Raw genomic sequence first — 15,503 nt, forward strand, 5'->3', positions numbered from 1 at the left:
GCAAATCCGACCGTCACCCATGGTGAGACAAAACCACGATTCGTCAGTGAAGAGCACTTTTTGCCAGTGCTGTCTGGTCCAGCGACGGTGGGTTTGTGCCCATAGGCGACGTTGTTGCCGGTGATGTCTGGTGAGGACCTGCCTTTACAACAGGCCTACAAGCCCTCAGTCCAGTCTCTCTCGGCCTATTGCGGAGAGTCTGAGCACTGATGGAGTGATTGTGCGTTCCTGGTGTAACTCAGGCAGTTGTCTTTGCCATCCTGTACCTGTCCCTCAGGTGTGATGTTTGGATGTACCGATCCAGTGCACGTGTTGTTACACGTGGTCTGCCACTGCGAGGATGATCAGCTGTCCGTCTTGTCTCCCTGTAGCGCTGTCTTAGGTATCTCACAGTACGGACATTGCAATTTATTGCCCTAGCCACATCTGCAATCCTCATGCCTCTTTGCAGCATGCCTAAGGCACGTTCACACAGATAAGCAGGGACCATAAGCATCTTTCTTTTGGTGTTTTTCAGTCAGTAGAAAGACCTCTTTTGTGTCCTACGTTTTCGTAACTGTGACCTTAATTGCCTACTGTCTGTAAGCTGTTAGGTCTTAACAAACGTTGCACAGGTGCATGTTCATTAATTGTTTATGGTTCATTGAACAAGCATGGGGAACAGTGTTTAAACCATTTTACAATGATCTGTGAAGTTATTTGGATTTTTACAAATTATCTTTGAAAAACAGGATCCTGAAAAAGGGACATTATTTTTTGCTGAGTTTATGTCTTCTGAACAGCTAATCAAATGGCTACCCAGACTATTTGATTTGAAACACAATATTTTATTTTAAATGTTGGCCGGTCATAGTCTCTGGATAAGTTCAACTTAATGAACCAATGGCTATTATTGTCATAAGGGTGCAGCAATGAGTATGTTCAGTTCAAATAGGTTGCTTTCCCAATTCATAGTGTCCTGTGCCATTTCATGAATTGTGTAAAGCTTTGAAAAGTTGCCACTGTAAATAGTTTCTGCAAGAGAGTGAAAACAAGAAGACATTTTAAAATGAGTTAATTTTATTGTTCAATGCGTGGCCACACACATACCGAGTTCCCTTGCACTGTGCATGATGGGACATTTAGTGATGATGGTAGATGGGATTTATCAGGAGTTCACAGGGGTCAAAACAAACACCTCGCACCGCCATATTGGGACAACAGCAGGCCCCGCTCTCCTTAACATCTAGCAACAGCACAAAGCTCACCCACCCGAGTCTACCTCTTCCTAAAATGGCACCATGACACAGAAGTCAGGACTATTTCCTTGAGAACGAAAGGATTACCAGACAGGTTTAGGGAAACGATATAAGACAACCCCATCCCTCCCCCTGCATTTCATTCCTGTGTGTAGTCAGCACATCTTACAAAAACACAAAATAAAGTATATTTGGGTACAAAAATAAAATCCAAATTAAAACAATAGCAGGGCATAAACAGTCATTATTATTTCTCCTCATACACAGATAACAATACATTAGTCACTGGACACAAAGTACACTGCAAAAAAACTGATAGGAAAGAAACAAATCCTGGAGAAGTGTACGTCCATTGACCTGAACCCCTGTTTGTAACCCTCGAGCTCCAAGACTCCGATGTGTCGAGAGGCTCATCGCTTGGCACGCTAGAGATGTGTTCTCTCTTTGGGATTTACTCCACACCCCCCTGCCTTAGCAGACCAGACCCAGCCAGCCATAGGGCTGACATAGTCCCACCTTCACAACACAAATAGAGGGAAAGGAGGAAACTGGAAACACTGCTCTACACATCTAAACCAATGGATTTAACTGAGCGTGAATGTGTATGAGTGGTTCTCTCTCGACACGTAATGTACTCGTTTCTATCGTATACAGTATATGCCTGTTTATGATGTGAACCAGGGTCACTTTAAGTGCGTAGCGTCCCCACTTAATTCTCCACCCGACCTTTGGGATCACTTCTTTATGTTTGGGGGTCTTCTGCTGTTTCTTATTGCCCCCTTTGCCCATGTGTCTCGCCTTTTCTTTCCTTCAACTGTTTTACATCCCCCCTTCTTTCTTTCCGAGAGTTGATTTTCCTTGGAGACGCAGATACAGACAGAGCAACAGAGTGGGAGAGAGAGAGGGAGTGAGTGTGTGATCAGCTGTCCGCCGTGCCGACCTCGCCCCCGAGGCTCTCAGCCAATCTCCTTCCACTGACGGTAAAACTCCACAATGTTCTTCAGCTCCATGCCTGCTGTTGCCACTGCCTGGACGGCCGACTGTTACCAAGGAGACACAGACAATGGAGGGTAAGACTTCAACTCTTCTAACACCAATGAACATACAATGTAAGGTAAATATCACAGAAGGATGAATGGGGGAGGTCGAACATGCCAAACTTCTCCCAGAAAGAACTCTGGCTCTCTACAAAGATCTTACACCATGGCAAAATGGTTTATAACAGGGAAATATTAATAGCAATACTGTACAACGCAAGGGATAAACCAGAAATACACAGTAGTCAGACCAACCGCCCATACCATCAGTGGTTGCTGGAGAGCCTAAGGAACTGCGTGAGTGATTGTAGTTATGATGTGTATTGTTGCTCACTGACCTTCATGGGTACAGAGCGGGTACACAGATCCTCCACTGAGTGACCGGTGAGAATAGTGACCATGCCAGCTGTGTCTTCGTCTCCGTTGCTCTGGGAGACGGTCAGCTGACGACAGCTGTCCACCGTCTTGTATAGATGCCTTGAAATCAGGACACATAAGGAAAACAGTTAACACTGGGAAAGAGTTTTACAGCTTTTATAAAATCTTTTACCACTTTTGAAGCATTTGTATAAGAATGCTAAGTATTAAGAGGTGGCCATGTGAAGAGACTTTAGAAAGACAAATGGAGGCTTACCAGGCTTCCATGTCCTGGCGTTTCAGTTTGTCCCTCTCAAAACACCGCCCTGACTCCTTCTGGCAACGTATGTACCTGAGGTAGAGGGGGGCGGAAGAGGGGTTTACAACATCAAGTGTCTTCACCCATATGGGTTGCAGCCTATTCTTAGTTTACTGGATCACGGATTCAGAGTGGGTTATGGTTAGAAACATTGTTTTGTTAAGATCTGAAGTATTAAGGGCAATATGGGCCTCAACAGCTAGCTCATTTGAAATCGGTTACGTGAGATACATTGATATAAACGGAACAATGACCTGTGTATCATTGGCTCTAGGATTTCACACAGGATAAACAGGATAAAGGCTAAGCACATTGAAAATTGCTTTATCTTTACATTCAAGGAACTGTCGACTCAACATATCCCATTCAATGATAACAGACTATGCTTCTGACACAAGAACTGGCTTCGCTTGTGCTGGGTTGGCTGATTGTAGTTGTCAGATCTTAAAATGTGGCCCACTATATTACCATACATCACACTTGAGGGTTGAGACAGACATATACCTGTTGCCTTTACGGAACTCAGACTCCAGGAAACGGATACCGTCCCTCGCTCCGGCATTCTCCTTCTTCAGGTGGTCAAGGCCATCAATCACTGAAGCACATAACAGTCAACCATCATGTTTAAACTTTGGTATCTATTAATTTCATGCTCTAACTAGAAAGACAACACAGCTTCAGTCGTCCCCTCGGGAACTTACAAAACACAGCCAGCAAATAGCCAATGTCAAAACAATATAGCAGGGCTATTCAACTGGCTGCCAGCAGGACAAATCAGGCCCGTTTATCAATTTAGAATGGGCTTCTGATTCAATTTTTTTTTAACTAATCCTGCAACAATGGGGTGGGGGGTGTTTAGAGACAAAATTAGCCCTTGTTCAACATTCTCCAATGGGGGAAATCTGTTTCCCTGTAGTCCCGCCCATTAAATGCTGTCAATCAATATCACCCAACAAAACCAGTTACAGCCAATCAGAGCTGCTAACAGGGTCTGTTTGCCCACCTATCGGCTTTTTCACAGCAGATGAGATCACTGCAAATCATGCTCTGGTGTAAACTCAGCAGTGAGTTAAACACCAGACTCAGCCATGGTTATCATAAACTTTATTCAATCAACATCTAGCCTGCAACATCACCTGTTTTGTGGTCTGCTGAGCATCATGATCTACTTTTACATAATGATGCTCAGTGGCTAAGCACGGGTAATAATGATGTCAAAAGAGCAGCCTGTGTTAGCTTAGGAAGGAGATAGTTGCTTTTCTCCGTGATTGACACCACAAAAAAGCCAACACATATCTAGTGAAAATGCTTGATGAACAGTCCATGTCAGATGTTCGTTTTTCAGTGACATCTTCAATCAATAGAAAGGATTTAATTTGGGAGTACAGGGAAGGGATAAAAACAGTTGATATGATTGAAAACCGTGCCAATAAAAAAAATACATGTTATTTTCTCCTCTGATTTGATTTCCCTACACTGCGCAACTATATTCAGTTATCATCAGTACAGATCACTCCCATGATGTCAGAGTTTTAAGATAAACATTACATTTACATTTAAGTCATTTAGCAGACGCTCTTATCCAGAGCGACTTACAAGTTAATTTTTTTTAATTTTTTTTAAACTCCTCAAATTTGGTTGCAAAGTCAGGGAGTCGTTCTCTACTGATGTGAGGGGAGAGACACTTCTCTGCACAAGTTAGTCAACTGAGATACACCATGCCTAAAAGGTTCACTATGTGTAAACAAAAACAAAAGATGAAGCCATGTCTAAAACGGACAGGCAGGTAGGAATTAATGTGATGCAGGTCAACTGTGTTACAAGTACAAATGTGTTCCATTATTTAAACAATTTCATGCACTGAATTAGGCTCATCTTAAAGCACTTAAAATGTACTTTTAATAAATGTGCTTTATAAGAGTAATCCCATGTATAAGATGTCTGGCCCCCCTGTAAATAACCTGATTCAAATCTGGACCCCATATACTTCAATAACCCTGCAATATAGAAATCATATTTATCACAATTTTATCTCCAACTGCATTCAAACAGACTCATCCAGTCTTACACTGGGTTTATTCATCCAGACAGGGCATGGCTCTGTGCTCACCTGTGCGGGGAATGATGATGATGAAGCAGCCACTGCCAGCCAGATGTCTGAGGAGGTTGAGGTGCTGGCACAGGGCGGCAGAGTCGGGTACCAGGTACGGAGACATGGATGACTGGGTCTTGGGCTGTTGCAGACTGCCCTCTAGCTGAGACACCTCCAACTGTAGGGTAAAACGCATGACAAATTGCTTATCTTGATGGGATGTTGAGTGGATAATACAGTGTCCTCCATAATTATTGGGAGAGTGAAGCATTTCATCTTATTTTGGCTCTATACCCTACAAATTTGAATTTTAAATAAAATCTATAAACTTTTTACCACACAAGTGAATTTGTCCCAAACTTTTGCTCTCCTAAAATGGGGGGGGGGACTACGTGCAAAAAGTGCTGTAATTTCTAAATGGTTCCCCCGATATGGATGAAAATACCCTCAAATTAAAGCTGACACTCTGCTAACCACATAGTCATTGATTTCAAATCCAAACTCTTGCATAGAGCCAAAAGGAAAAAAATGCTTCACCATCCCAAGAATGACAGAGGGCAGTGTATGTGTACATTCAACATTAAGTAATATACTTCAATGGAATAATCCTAACCATCAGCTAAAATCTAATGAAATTCACTTCAAAGTTTTGGGTGCAAAAGTAAATTAAGACATATAGACTTAGTATACCAAACATTAAGAAAACCTTCCTAATATTGGAGTTGCACCCCCCCCCCCCTTTTGCCCTCAGAACAGCCTAAATTCGTCGGGGTGTGGACTCTACAAGGTGTCAATTGCGTTCCATAGGGATGCTGGCCCATGTTGACTCCAATGCTTCTCACAGTTGTGTTAAGTTGGGTGGATGTCCTTTGGGTGGTGGTCCATTGTCGATACACACAGGAAACTGTTGAGCTTGAAAAACCCAGCAGCGGTGCAGTTTTTGACACAAATCAGTGCACCTGCCACATACCATACCCCGTTCAAAGGCACTTAAATCTTTTGTCTTGCCCATTCACCCTCTGAATGGAACACATACACAATCCATGTCTCAATTGTCATAAGAGTTAAAAATCCTTATTTTCTAACCTGTCTCCTCCCCTTCATCTACACTGATTGAAGTGAACTAACAAGTGACATCAATTAGGATCATAGCTTTCACTTGGATTCACCTGGTCAGTCTACAGTATGTAATGGAAATGGAATGTTACTAATGTTTTGTACACTCTGTATAGTGTCAGATAGCTAGATTGATAGTGTTTGGTTTATGATAGAATGGAATGTTCCAGAAGAAAGACCTGTAGTCGGAGCTGAGCCATGTCTCTCATCAAGCGATTTCGTCGAGCCTCCTCCTCTGCCTAGACACACAAACGCACACACAGTGTTGAAATAGATAATAGTTTGCAGTCATTTGAGCTTCACAAGTGAAACAAATACTGAAACTAGAGTGACTGCTGCTTTTTTGGTCTCATTGGTTCATTCAACTGCCGCTCACCATGCGGATCTGGGCCTTGGCCTGCTGCACCAGGTTTTCCTGCTCCGATTGGGTGATGCTGGTGAAGATGCCCGCCTCCGGGTTGAAGTGCAGCACATTGCATTGGAGATTAGTGAGGAAGTGGCCAAAGCTGCGGATGCAGCACATGCGCACCACACACTGAGATGGGGAGAGAAAGGGAGAGATCAAGTGAGATAGTAGAGCGAGGGCAGCAAAACAGTGAGGGTGTCTAAGGGAAGCTAGGTGTGTGTACCTCCTGTACGGGGCTGAGGGAAGGTCTGGGGCGGGTGTAGTCGAGGCGGCGGTGGGCCAGGTTGAGGGCAGGGAGGTGTCGCAGGGCCAGGTCCTCAGGCAGCAGCAGGGACTGGACCAGGCCAGGCTGCTCACACACACTCAGCAGCTCCGTCACCTCAGTGTTCAAACCCAGCTCTAAAATACACAGAGAGAGAGAGATTAAGAAGTGACTTCTTGTCACATGTGCTCCACAGAATGAGACATTTGGAATTTCATCCCTGAAAAAGATAAAATAACCAAAGGAGAGGAAAAGAGAACAGATGGAATGAGAAATATAATGTGAGAGAGGGGGAGAGAAGAATTTGGCCAACTCAAGCCTCCACCTCGGGCTCCCAAGTGGCACAGCGTTCTAAGGCACTGCATCTCAGTTCTAAAGGCGTCACTACAGATCATAGTTTGACTCCAGGCTGTATCACAACAGGCCGTGGATTGGGAGTCCCATAGGGCGGCGCACAATTGGCCCAGCATCATCCGGGTTAGGCAGTCATTGTAAATAGGAATTGGTTCTTAACTGACTTGCCTAGTTAAATAAAGGTAAAAAAAAAAAAAAATGTAAACGCAGATTAACAACCCATAAAAAGAACGGGTGCATTTAGTAACTCACCTGCTTCCAGCATCTTGTTCCCGTCAGGCAGCAGGTTGAGTAGCACAGACAGTCTGTTCCATAGGCTCTGAGAACTCTACAGACAGAGTAACAGCGTTACATTGAGCAGAAGGCAGACAGTGAAACAAACACCAACAATGATGAAGACTACAAACCCTTCACCCGAGTCAGCTGATACAAAGATTAACTTGTATTTTACCAATTTAATGCAAATTGGATTTTTCAATGCATACTGTTTGTAAGAGCTTCTAGGTTACTGAAAAATCTGCCCCCTTCACCTGTGCACACATGACGATAATGTCAGTGTTGGTTCTCAGCCAATCCACAAACACCTTGACCACCTGGATGAGCCCCTGATTGGTCAGAATCTCCAGTCTCTCTGACAGGGTCTTCTCGCTGTGTACTGATTGGTTGCTGTGCACGCTACACTCTGAATCGGAATCCACCTCTACAGGGAATGGACAAATAAAGAAATGAACATGTGTTTATTCTACACCCTAGTTTTCTTAGGGGTAACCTCAGATATACTGTTATAAAATGGCCTATTTTAGCAATGTGCTGTTACCCAATGTAGTCTTTGGGAAAGACTAAAAACAGACTAGAAGTAAATCATTATATTGAAGTGAATCTTTAAAAAAAAAATGAATATCCTGCACTATACAAAAATCACATAATAATCAACACAGCCGTCACTGTGTGTGGGCAGGTTACTAACCATTGTCGTTGGTTCCGTTGGCAGTGCCCGGGCCGGCGTCGCAGGGTGAGTCCCCTGGGGGAGGCGGCGTCTCCTGGGAGGGGGTGGTGGAGGAGGCATCTGGGTCGGTGGGGGTGGGGTTGGTGGAGGAGCTGTGGGGCCTCAGCAGCACGTTGCTGAAGGTGGGCGCCAGGCGGAAGCAGCGCTTGGCCTGGAACAGCTGGGATGACATGGCCTGGAGGTTACTGCTGATACTGGGGTCGCTGGGCAGGAGGGGGCCATTGGTGGCTGGAGGGGTGTCCCCGTCGCCATCCTCCCTGGGATTGGCTTGCTCCTCATCGTCTTCTCTGGGCTGCAGTTCCCCCCGAGGAGGGGTGTCCAAGTTCTCCGGGGTTTCTGAGTCCTCTATATCCTCCAGGTCGGAGCGTGACTCCTGGCTGTTCATGTCCGAGTCAGTCTCCACATCGAAGGCCGTGCCGCCCTCCTCGTCTTCCTCCGAGCCGCTCTCCCAGGTCCCCTCTGTCGAGTGCTCCCTCCCTCTCTTGCTCTCCTTCCCCAGCATGGCGGGGGTGAGTGGGGGTCCCGACGAGGCACCCCCAGAGTCGGCACAGCCCCTCTGCTCTTCTTCCTCCTCTTCATCACTCTCGAAGCCCTCGCTCAGATCGCTCTCGTCTTCTTTGCAGGTGGCGCGGCGGCGGCGCAGCATGGAGAGGCGGGCGTACTTCTTTTGCTTCTGTTTCTCCTCCTCCGCCTTCCACTCACCGACGCCTGCTTTCTGGGCCAAACTGCTCCGGTGGCCCCCCTCGTCCTCCTCATGGTCCAGGGAGCCGTTCTGCAGGGGCCTCTCCTCCGATGTCAACGGGTCAGACGGGTCTCTCAACTCAGAGTCGTCTAGGAGCAAACAAATATCCTCATCGTTCCATTTGTTTTTCAGAGGATTAACATAACATGAATAGAGTATAGGCAGCATGAGGTTAGCTGGGAGTGGTGTTCTCACCTGTGTTGTCGGTCTGCAGTGGGGGCACCTGGCTCTCCCCCTCCTCCAGCTCAGCCTGCAGGCGGATGTTGACATGGTTCACCAGGTGGGAGAAGAGGGCCAGTGTGAAGGCTATTGACGCACTGTACTGCTTGGACCCTACACAAACAAGTCGACATATCAACTTTGCAATACAACGAATCTACTTAAAACACCCTATACACAATGTTTGAAAAGCGATTTGTAAAAATAAATATGTGACATCTATATTCTTACTGACCTCCCCGCTTCAGGCTGTGCACCACCATGAGGCAGGTGACCACCATCTTGAAGATGAGGGCGTCGGGGAGCAGGGCGCAGGGCGAGTCGTGCTCCTCAAGCTCCTCCTCGCTGGGGGAAGTGGCCTCGTGGCCATGTGGCGGCGAGGGCAGGTAGAACAGCACCAGGTTAAAATCCTCCAGCACCGACTGACACAGAGAGGTCAGCTCTGTCTCCAGCAGACTACTCACAGGGAGGAGAGAAATGGTAAGACATTACAAACACGGACCCAACAGACAATAGAAAACAGGTTGAGACTAACCAAACAGGGTTATAAAAATTAAATCAATTGTTATTATCATCATCAGATAGCTTTGTCATATATGGACAAAATGTCAAGGTTCCTATTGAGATAAATGACTAGGGCCTAAATGGTTAAAAGTGAGTCCTAACCTGTTCTTGGGCTGCAGTAGACTCTGTAGGTACATGAAGCTCACCAGAAGTTGCTTGATGTCCTTGGATCTGGAAAGAAAACAGTTGTAGAAAGAGTAATAATACCAAAGAGCTCTATCTCAATACCTGTTTCAATGCTGACCTAGTGATTTGTCATTTCAGGGCTGTGGTGAGGAAACCAGACTGACCTTTGCCGTGAGGGAGACAGCTTCTTCATCTCCTGTTTCTTCACCTGGTGGTACATCTTAGCAGCTTTATCAAACAGACGCTTCAAATTCCCGTAGGCCCCCTCGAAGGGAGTCTCCGACTGTATACTGTTCAAACACAGGACCATAGAGGAGACAATCATGATCAATACTTGGTGGTAGGGGTGTGACGATACCAGTATCGCAATTTTTCGTCCATGGCAATGAAAACACGAAGCAGACCCAACTCTTTGGTCCTTTAAAAACCAGCTGTATGTAAAATAGTGTGTGCTATAGCTTGGAAAACAAATAATTGTGACTGGATAACAATGTTTCTTTCCAAAATCAGGGCTGTTTTCCGAAAGCTCAATCCGCTTTGTGTTTTGTAAACCCACCACTACTAACGGTTATTGCAATACTGGTATCGTCCCGGTACCACTCGGTGGCAAGTCTTTTTTTAACGTGTTCTGGATCCGAAATTGGACTTCTTCTCCTAACAGACTGGTTTCAGAACCTCTACCATTTCAAACATGCTATTCAGTGCCTACTGATGTGATCCAAATATGAATTGCTGCCATGAAGATATTTCTCCCCAGCAGTGTGACTACATTGCCCCACTAAGGTAGAGAACAATAGCACAGCATAGTCTACAGACCAGTCATAGATTGTGGATGTGCTGCAGTAAATCTAGACGTGTTGAAGTCTCCTCTCACCAGCGTAGGTAGTAATAGGTGGCCTCCACGTTGTAGAATTTACTCCCCGCCAGTGTACCTAACTGATTGAAAGGCATTCCTGAAAACAAAACATCAAACACTTGTCAACATCATGGCACAATAAAGACATTGCTTTCCTTTAGCAGCAGCCATTTAATATTGACTTTCAGTTCGACTGATGAAGCCCCCTGAAGCCCTCTCAAAAAGACAGAACGTTTCAAATGTGGATCAGTGATTTCTTGAGACTGAATGCACTCTCCTGGTCAGCGAACAGTTACTGAATTTCCCGTTCCTGGCTCAAATGGCCCGCTAACCGTTCAGCTAGATCACTATGAGTTGCGTAAAGCTTTGACCAGTCATATAATAAAGCTCAATCAATAAGTGCTGTGTGAGTTCATCACTATGTGGGCAATATAACAAGAGTGATTCATTTGTAGATGGTAGTGTGAGTAAACCGGTTAGTGTGAAAAATGGCGGTAATGTGCTGTGAAAGAGAGGGCCGGTAACACCTTGTTGTCAACTCACCTACGTGCGGAGTGACTGACAGGGCCTGGTGGTAGAACCGCTCTGACAGCTGCTCAGCCTCCACCCCAGCCAACTCGTTCTGGTAACGGGCTGTGGAAAACATTCAAACAACCTCCTGTAAACCTCTCCTATACATTCAAATAAACGTGACCTTGGATTTGGGGAATGATATTCCATGGTCATACAAATAAGGTTGTCTCAAATCGCTTTGGTGAGAAAGATGAAGTTTGTATTACCGAGATCTCCCAGGTACACCAGGCAGCGATGGCAGGCCATTTGGGCCCACTCCATCTCCTTAGGGGTGGCTGATACCGGCTTCTTCCGACCTACAAAAACAAATACAATAATTTATACACTGTGTCAATTACAGATACCGCTGACCTGAGTGTGTCTCTCACCGATGAGGGGGTCAGTGACATGGGTCCAGTCGATGCAGTCCTGCATTTCCAGCTGGTAGTGGGACTGGATGTAGAGTAGCAGGTGCTGATAGAAGCCCACGCCGGCTATCAGGTGAGTCCTGTAGGCACACTCCAGGGCACTGCGACTGTGGATGTGCTGCAAAAGACAGAGAGATAAAAGGAGGCCAGGTAATAAGAAGAGATTAGAAATAAAAAAGGGTTGTGTGTAGGGCATGAGGAACGATAACGTGTGCATGTCTGAAAGCTCAGGAGTCACTGTACTGGCAACACAGTCAACATTTCCCCAATAACTTAGGGTGTTTTGCATTTTGCGGTTTGCATAATGCAGTGTTAACACTCCAAAAGGAACTCGGACCCCTCAAAACAGCCCCTGAAGCAAACTGAGGACATCTCCAGACTTGGTCTGAGTTCGGTTCCATTATTTAGGGCAAGGCTCCCCAGGTTTGCTTGCGATTACACACACTACTGCAACACTGTTTTCCCTGCCATAACGCCTCACATTGGTGCCACAAGAGAGAAGATTATGTGCAGGTTCGAGGAAAAAAAACAGTGTGCCGTTTTTGGATATTGATTAGCGATTGTCAAGGACGCACAGACATTCCAAAATGTGTAGTGTTTTTAGTTCAGATTATTTGTTTGCAATATGTGATCTATAAGAGAGTTTCATACACTGTTTATTTGATTGTGGGGTTGGAAGTGTGAGAAAACATATTTGGTGAGAATCAACATAATCTATTCTAGCTCTTTAATGGGCGGCAGCCTACATTGGGTGTACAATTTTCAATTACAGCATTATTTAATCTGCAGTTATTCTTCCACTATTTATTCTTTTACCAATAATAATTACAAGTTAATAGTATCTTCTGATTACAATTTCTTTGTCTCATCTTTTAACTAAATGCAATATTAGATTACGAAATGTAAGTAGGTATATCTGTCCAATAACATATTTTGATTAAATGTATTATTTGTGATATATATATATTTTTTTTTAAACAACTAGGCAAGTCAGTTAACTGATTCTTATTTACAATGACAGCCTACCAAAAGGCCTCCTGCAGTGACGGGGGCTGGTATTAAAAAATATAGGACAACACACACATCACGACGAGACACCACAACACTACATAAAGAAAGACCTAAGACAACAACATAGCATGGCAGCAACACATGACAACACAGTATGGTAGCAACACAATGTGACAACATGGTAGCAGCACAAAACATGGCACAAGACAACAGCACAAAGGAAAGAAGGTAGAGACAATACATCACACGAAGCAGCCACAACTGTCAGTAAGTGTCCATGATTGAGTCTTTGAATGAAGAGATGGAGATAAAACTGTCAAGTTTGAGTGTTATTTGCAGCTCGTTCCAGTCGCTAACTACAGCGAACTGAAAAGAGGAGCGACCCAGGGATGCGTGTGCTTTGGGGACCTTCAACAGAATGTGACTGGCAGAACATGTGTTGTATGTGGAGGATGAGGGCTGCAGTAGGCATCTCAGATATGGGGGATTGAGGAATTTATAAATAAGAATCAACCAGTGGGTCTTGCGACAGGTATACGGAGATGACTAGTTTACAGAGGAGTATAGAGTGCAGTGATGTGTCCTATAAGGAGCATTGGTGGCAAATCTGATGGCCGAATGGAAGTGGCTTGTCCCAGAGCGCATTGAGTGAATGTTAGAAAAAGATCTTGGGTCATTTCTAAATATAGCAATTTGAATGCAAAGAGGACTTGGACCACAAAAGAGTAGAGTCCCCATTCAAAAGCGAGGAAAGTGTGAATACAAAGAGAACAGTTCTTTAGCTTCATTTTTACCACAAAGTTCACTATAAAGAGGACGGAGATCAGTTATTTTAAAGAGGACTATATGGGAAAACACCCTTAAATGCTGTACCTTCTTGTGGGTCTTGATGACCTGGATGACCTCGTAGTAGACCTTCCTCCACAGAAGCTCCTCAGCCTTGCGACCATAGTCCACAGGGTGGAGAAACATCAGCTTCACACACAGCTCCCTCAACCTGGGCACAGAAGACGGATGAGGTTGGGGTTAGGTGTCTTGCCTTTTGCCTTAGTGTTTAGAGCAAAGGTTGGAGTAGAGTAAAATGCTTACTTGTTGCGAAGGCTGATGTTTTCAGGTTTGAAGACCTCCCTGTACGATGACTTGCTGCCAATGATGACATCCAGCTTGTGTACCGACTCAACCACTGCCCTGAGCACGCAAGAGACAGTTATTATGGCAGGTAAATTACTTGGTAATTGTCATTGGAGGAATCTCATTCTTATAAATGTAGGGAGCTAACGTTAGCTAGCTAACTATAACTGGTATATATAAACTGTCATACATGTTTCACACTGAGATAATGGTTGACATTATAGCTTCCTAACTAGGTATGTAAAGTTAAAGGGGCTTATGAAAAATTGTGTTTCGCCCTAAATAGGCCTAGTTATGCATGTTAAAAGTAGCCAGTAAACATTATTCATGTGGTGATGTTCTGCTAGACGCTTCTATTTAGCTGCTAAATAACTAACTAGCTAGGTAGCTAGCAAGCAAGGTAGGCCTATCAGCTAACTAGTACTGTGACAATACTGACAGCTGAAACTATCACAACGTAGTTAAACAACTAATATTATTTAGAAAGCAAGTTGACACAGGAATAAGTTAGCTAGCTAATAGCACAGTAGCTTGTTACTGTGCTGTTAGTGCTCAGTTGTCTAGAAGCTAAAGTTAGTTAGCTAATTAGCTATCCGCTTCATAAGTTCCCACTGTGCTACATCTGGTTATTTCAAACCCATACTATCGAAAATGTCTGACTACTTCGTAAAAATGTCATTGCCCTTCGACGAAGGCTTCGTGACAAGTATAGTTAACTAGCTAACGTTAGCTTATGCAAGTCACAGACAGACAGGTGACTGGGTAGTTAGCTAACTAGCTAGTTGAATAGATGGCTAGCTAGTTAGCAAACTAGCTAAGGTTAGCTAGCCATTTATTTTACAACTGTTAGCTAGCTAATGTAATTTTTCCCAGCAAAAGGCCTTTACCTCACCTGTATAGCCGCTTGATGAGGAGGACTTTTGCCTCTGGCTCACTATCCTGCCCAGGTCCACTCATGTTAGCATCTGGTGCCAAGAGTCACACGCTCCAGTCCAACAGTCTGCGTTCCCACCCTCTTCAAACCCACTCTTGTCAGGGTTGCTCCGGGCTTGCCTCACCGGCAGTGACAACTGTGTTGACTAGCTAACGTTTGCAGCTCTATCCTCTCCCGCTAACCACTACGTCGCTTTCGTATCTTATGTCGCTTGCCAAACTGCCCATCCGTTCGGAAACCGTTTAGGAGAGGGAATGCCCCAGTGTTTGTGTTAATTCCCGGTCAGTTATCACACCCCGATGGTTTCCTTGTGTTTTTCCCCATTCCAAACATCGCTACGAGTAAGAGGACAGCCATTAAACAGCGACCGCCAGAACAGCGCGAGACTTCGCGTGAAATGTTAGACCTGCTTCCGCGCGCGACCAGCACTAGTTACCACAGCCACAAAGTCATGAACTCCGCTAATTCTACAATTTCCCGGAATTAAAATATGACTTTACCTTTACCTTAACCCTAACCTTTACCACACTGCTAGCCTTATGTCTAACCTTGAATTAAGACCAATAAGCAAAACATTTTATTTTTTTATTTGTGGCTGTAGAATCTAGTGGAAACCTAGCTACATTGCCAGACAGCCAGAGTCATTATGATTAATTTGTTTGTTTGTGATCCCTGGCAATGTAAAACGTTTGTATATATTTTTGGGTGATTAGGGCTGCATGGCACACTAACCGGGTAACCAATGATTATTGA

At 44.7% G+C, this 15,503-nt stretch overlaps 1 protein-coding gene across 1 annotated transcript; it reads right to left on the reverse strand.

Moving 5' to 3' along the window:
- Positions 1-1,041: 1,041 nt before the first annotated feature.
- Positions 1,042-15,145, reverse strand: LOC135522286 (nonsense-mediated mRNA decay factor SMG5-like). Its single transcript, XM_064948394.1, has 22 exons — positions 14,709-15,145; positions 13,775-13,873; positions 13,559-13,682; positions 11,636-11,792; positions 11,474-11,563; positions 11,238-11,327; positions 10,713-10,791; positions 10,003-10,128; positions 9,815-9,883; positions 9,384-9,604; positions 9,125-9,262; positions 8,149-9,018; positions 7,712-7,881; positions 7,434-7,509; positions 6,789-6,964; positions 6,536-6,694; positions 6,339-6,398; positions 5,062-5,221; positions 3,456-3,546; positions 2,910-2,984; positions 2,614-2,752; positions 1,042-2,278 (listed from the first exon to the last, which is right to left on the reverse strand). Exons 1-22 carry the CDS (start codon positions 14,771-14,773, stop codon positions 2,195-2,197), a joined length of 3,318 nt encoding a protein of 1,105 aa, XP_064804466.1. The 5' UTR covers positions 14,774-15,145; the 3' UTR covers positions 1,042-2,194.
- Positions 15,146-15,503: the final 358 nt, after the last annotated feature.

Source organism: Oncorhynchus masou, chromosome 30 (genome assembly GCF_036934945.1).
Source record: "Oncorhynchus masou masou isolate Uvic2021 chromosome 30, UVic_Omas_1.1, whole genome shotgun sequence".
In the NCBI taxonomy this organism is placed as follows: Eukaryota; Metazoa; Chordata; class Actinopteri; order Salmoniformes; family Salmonidae; genus Oncorhynchus; species Oncorhynchus masou.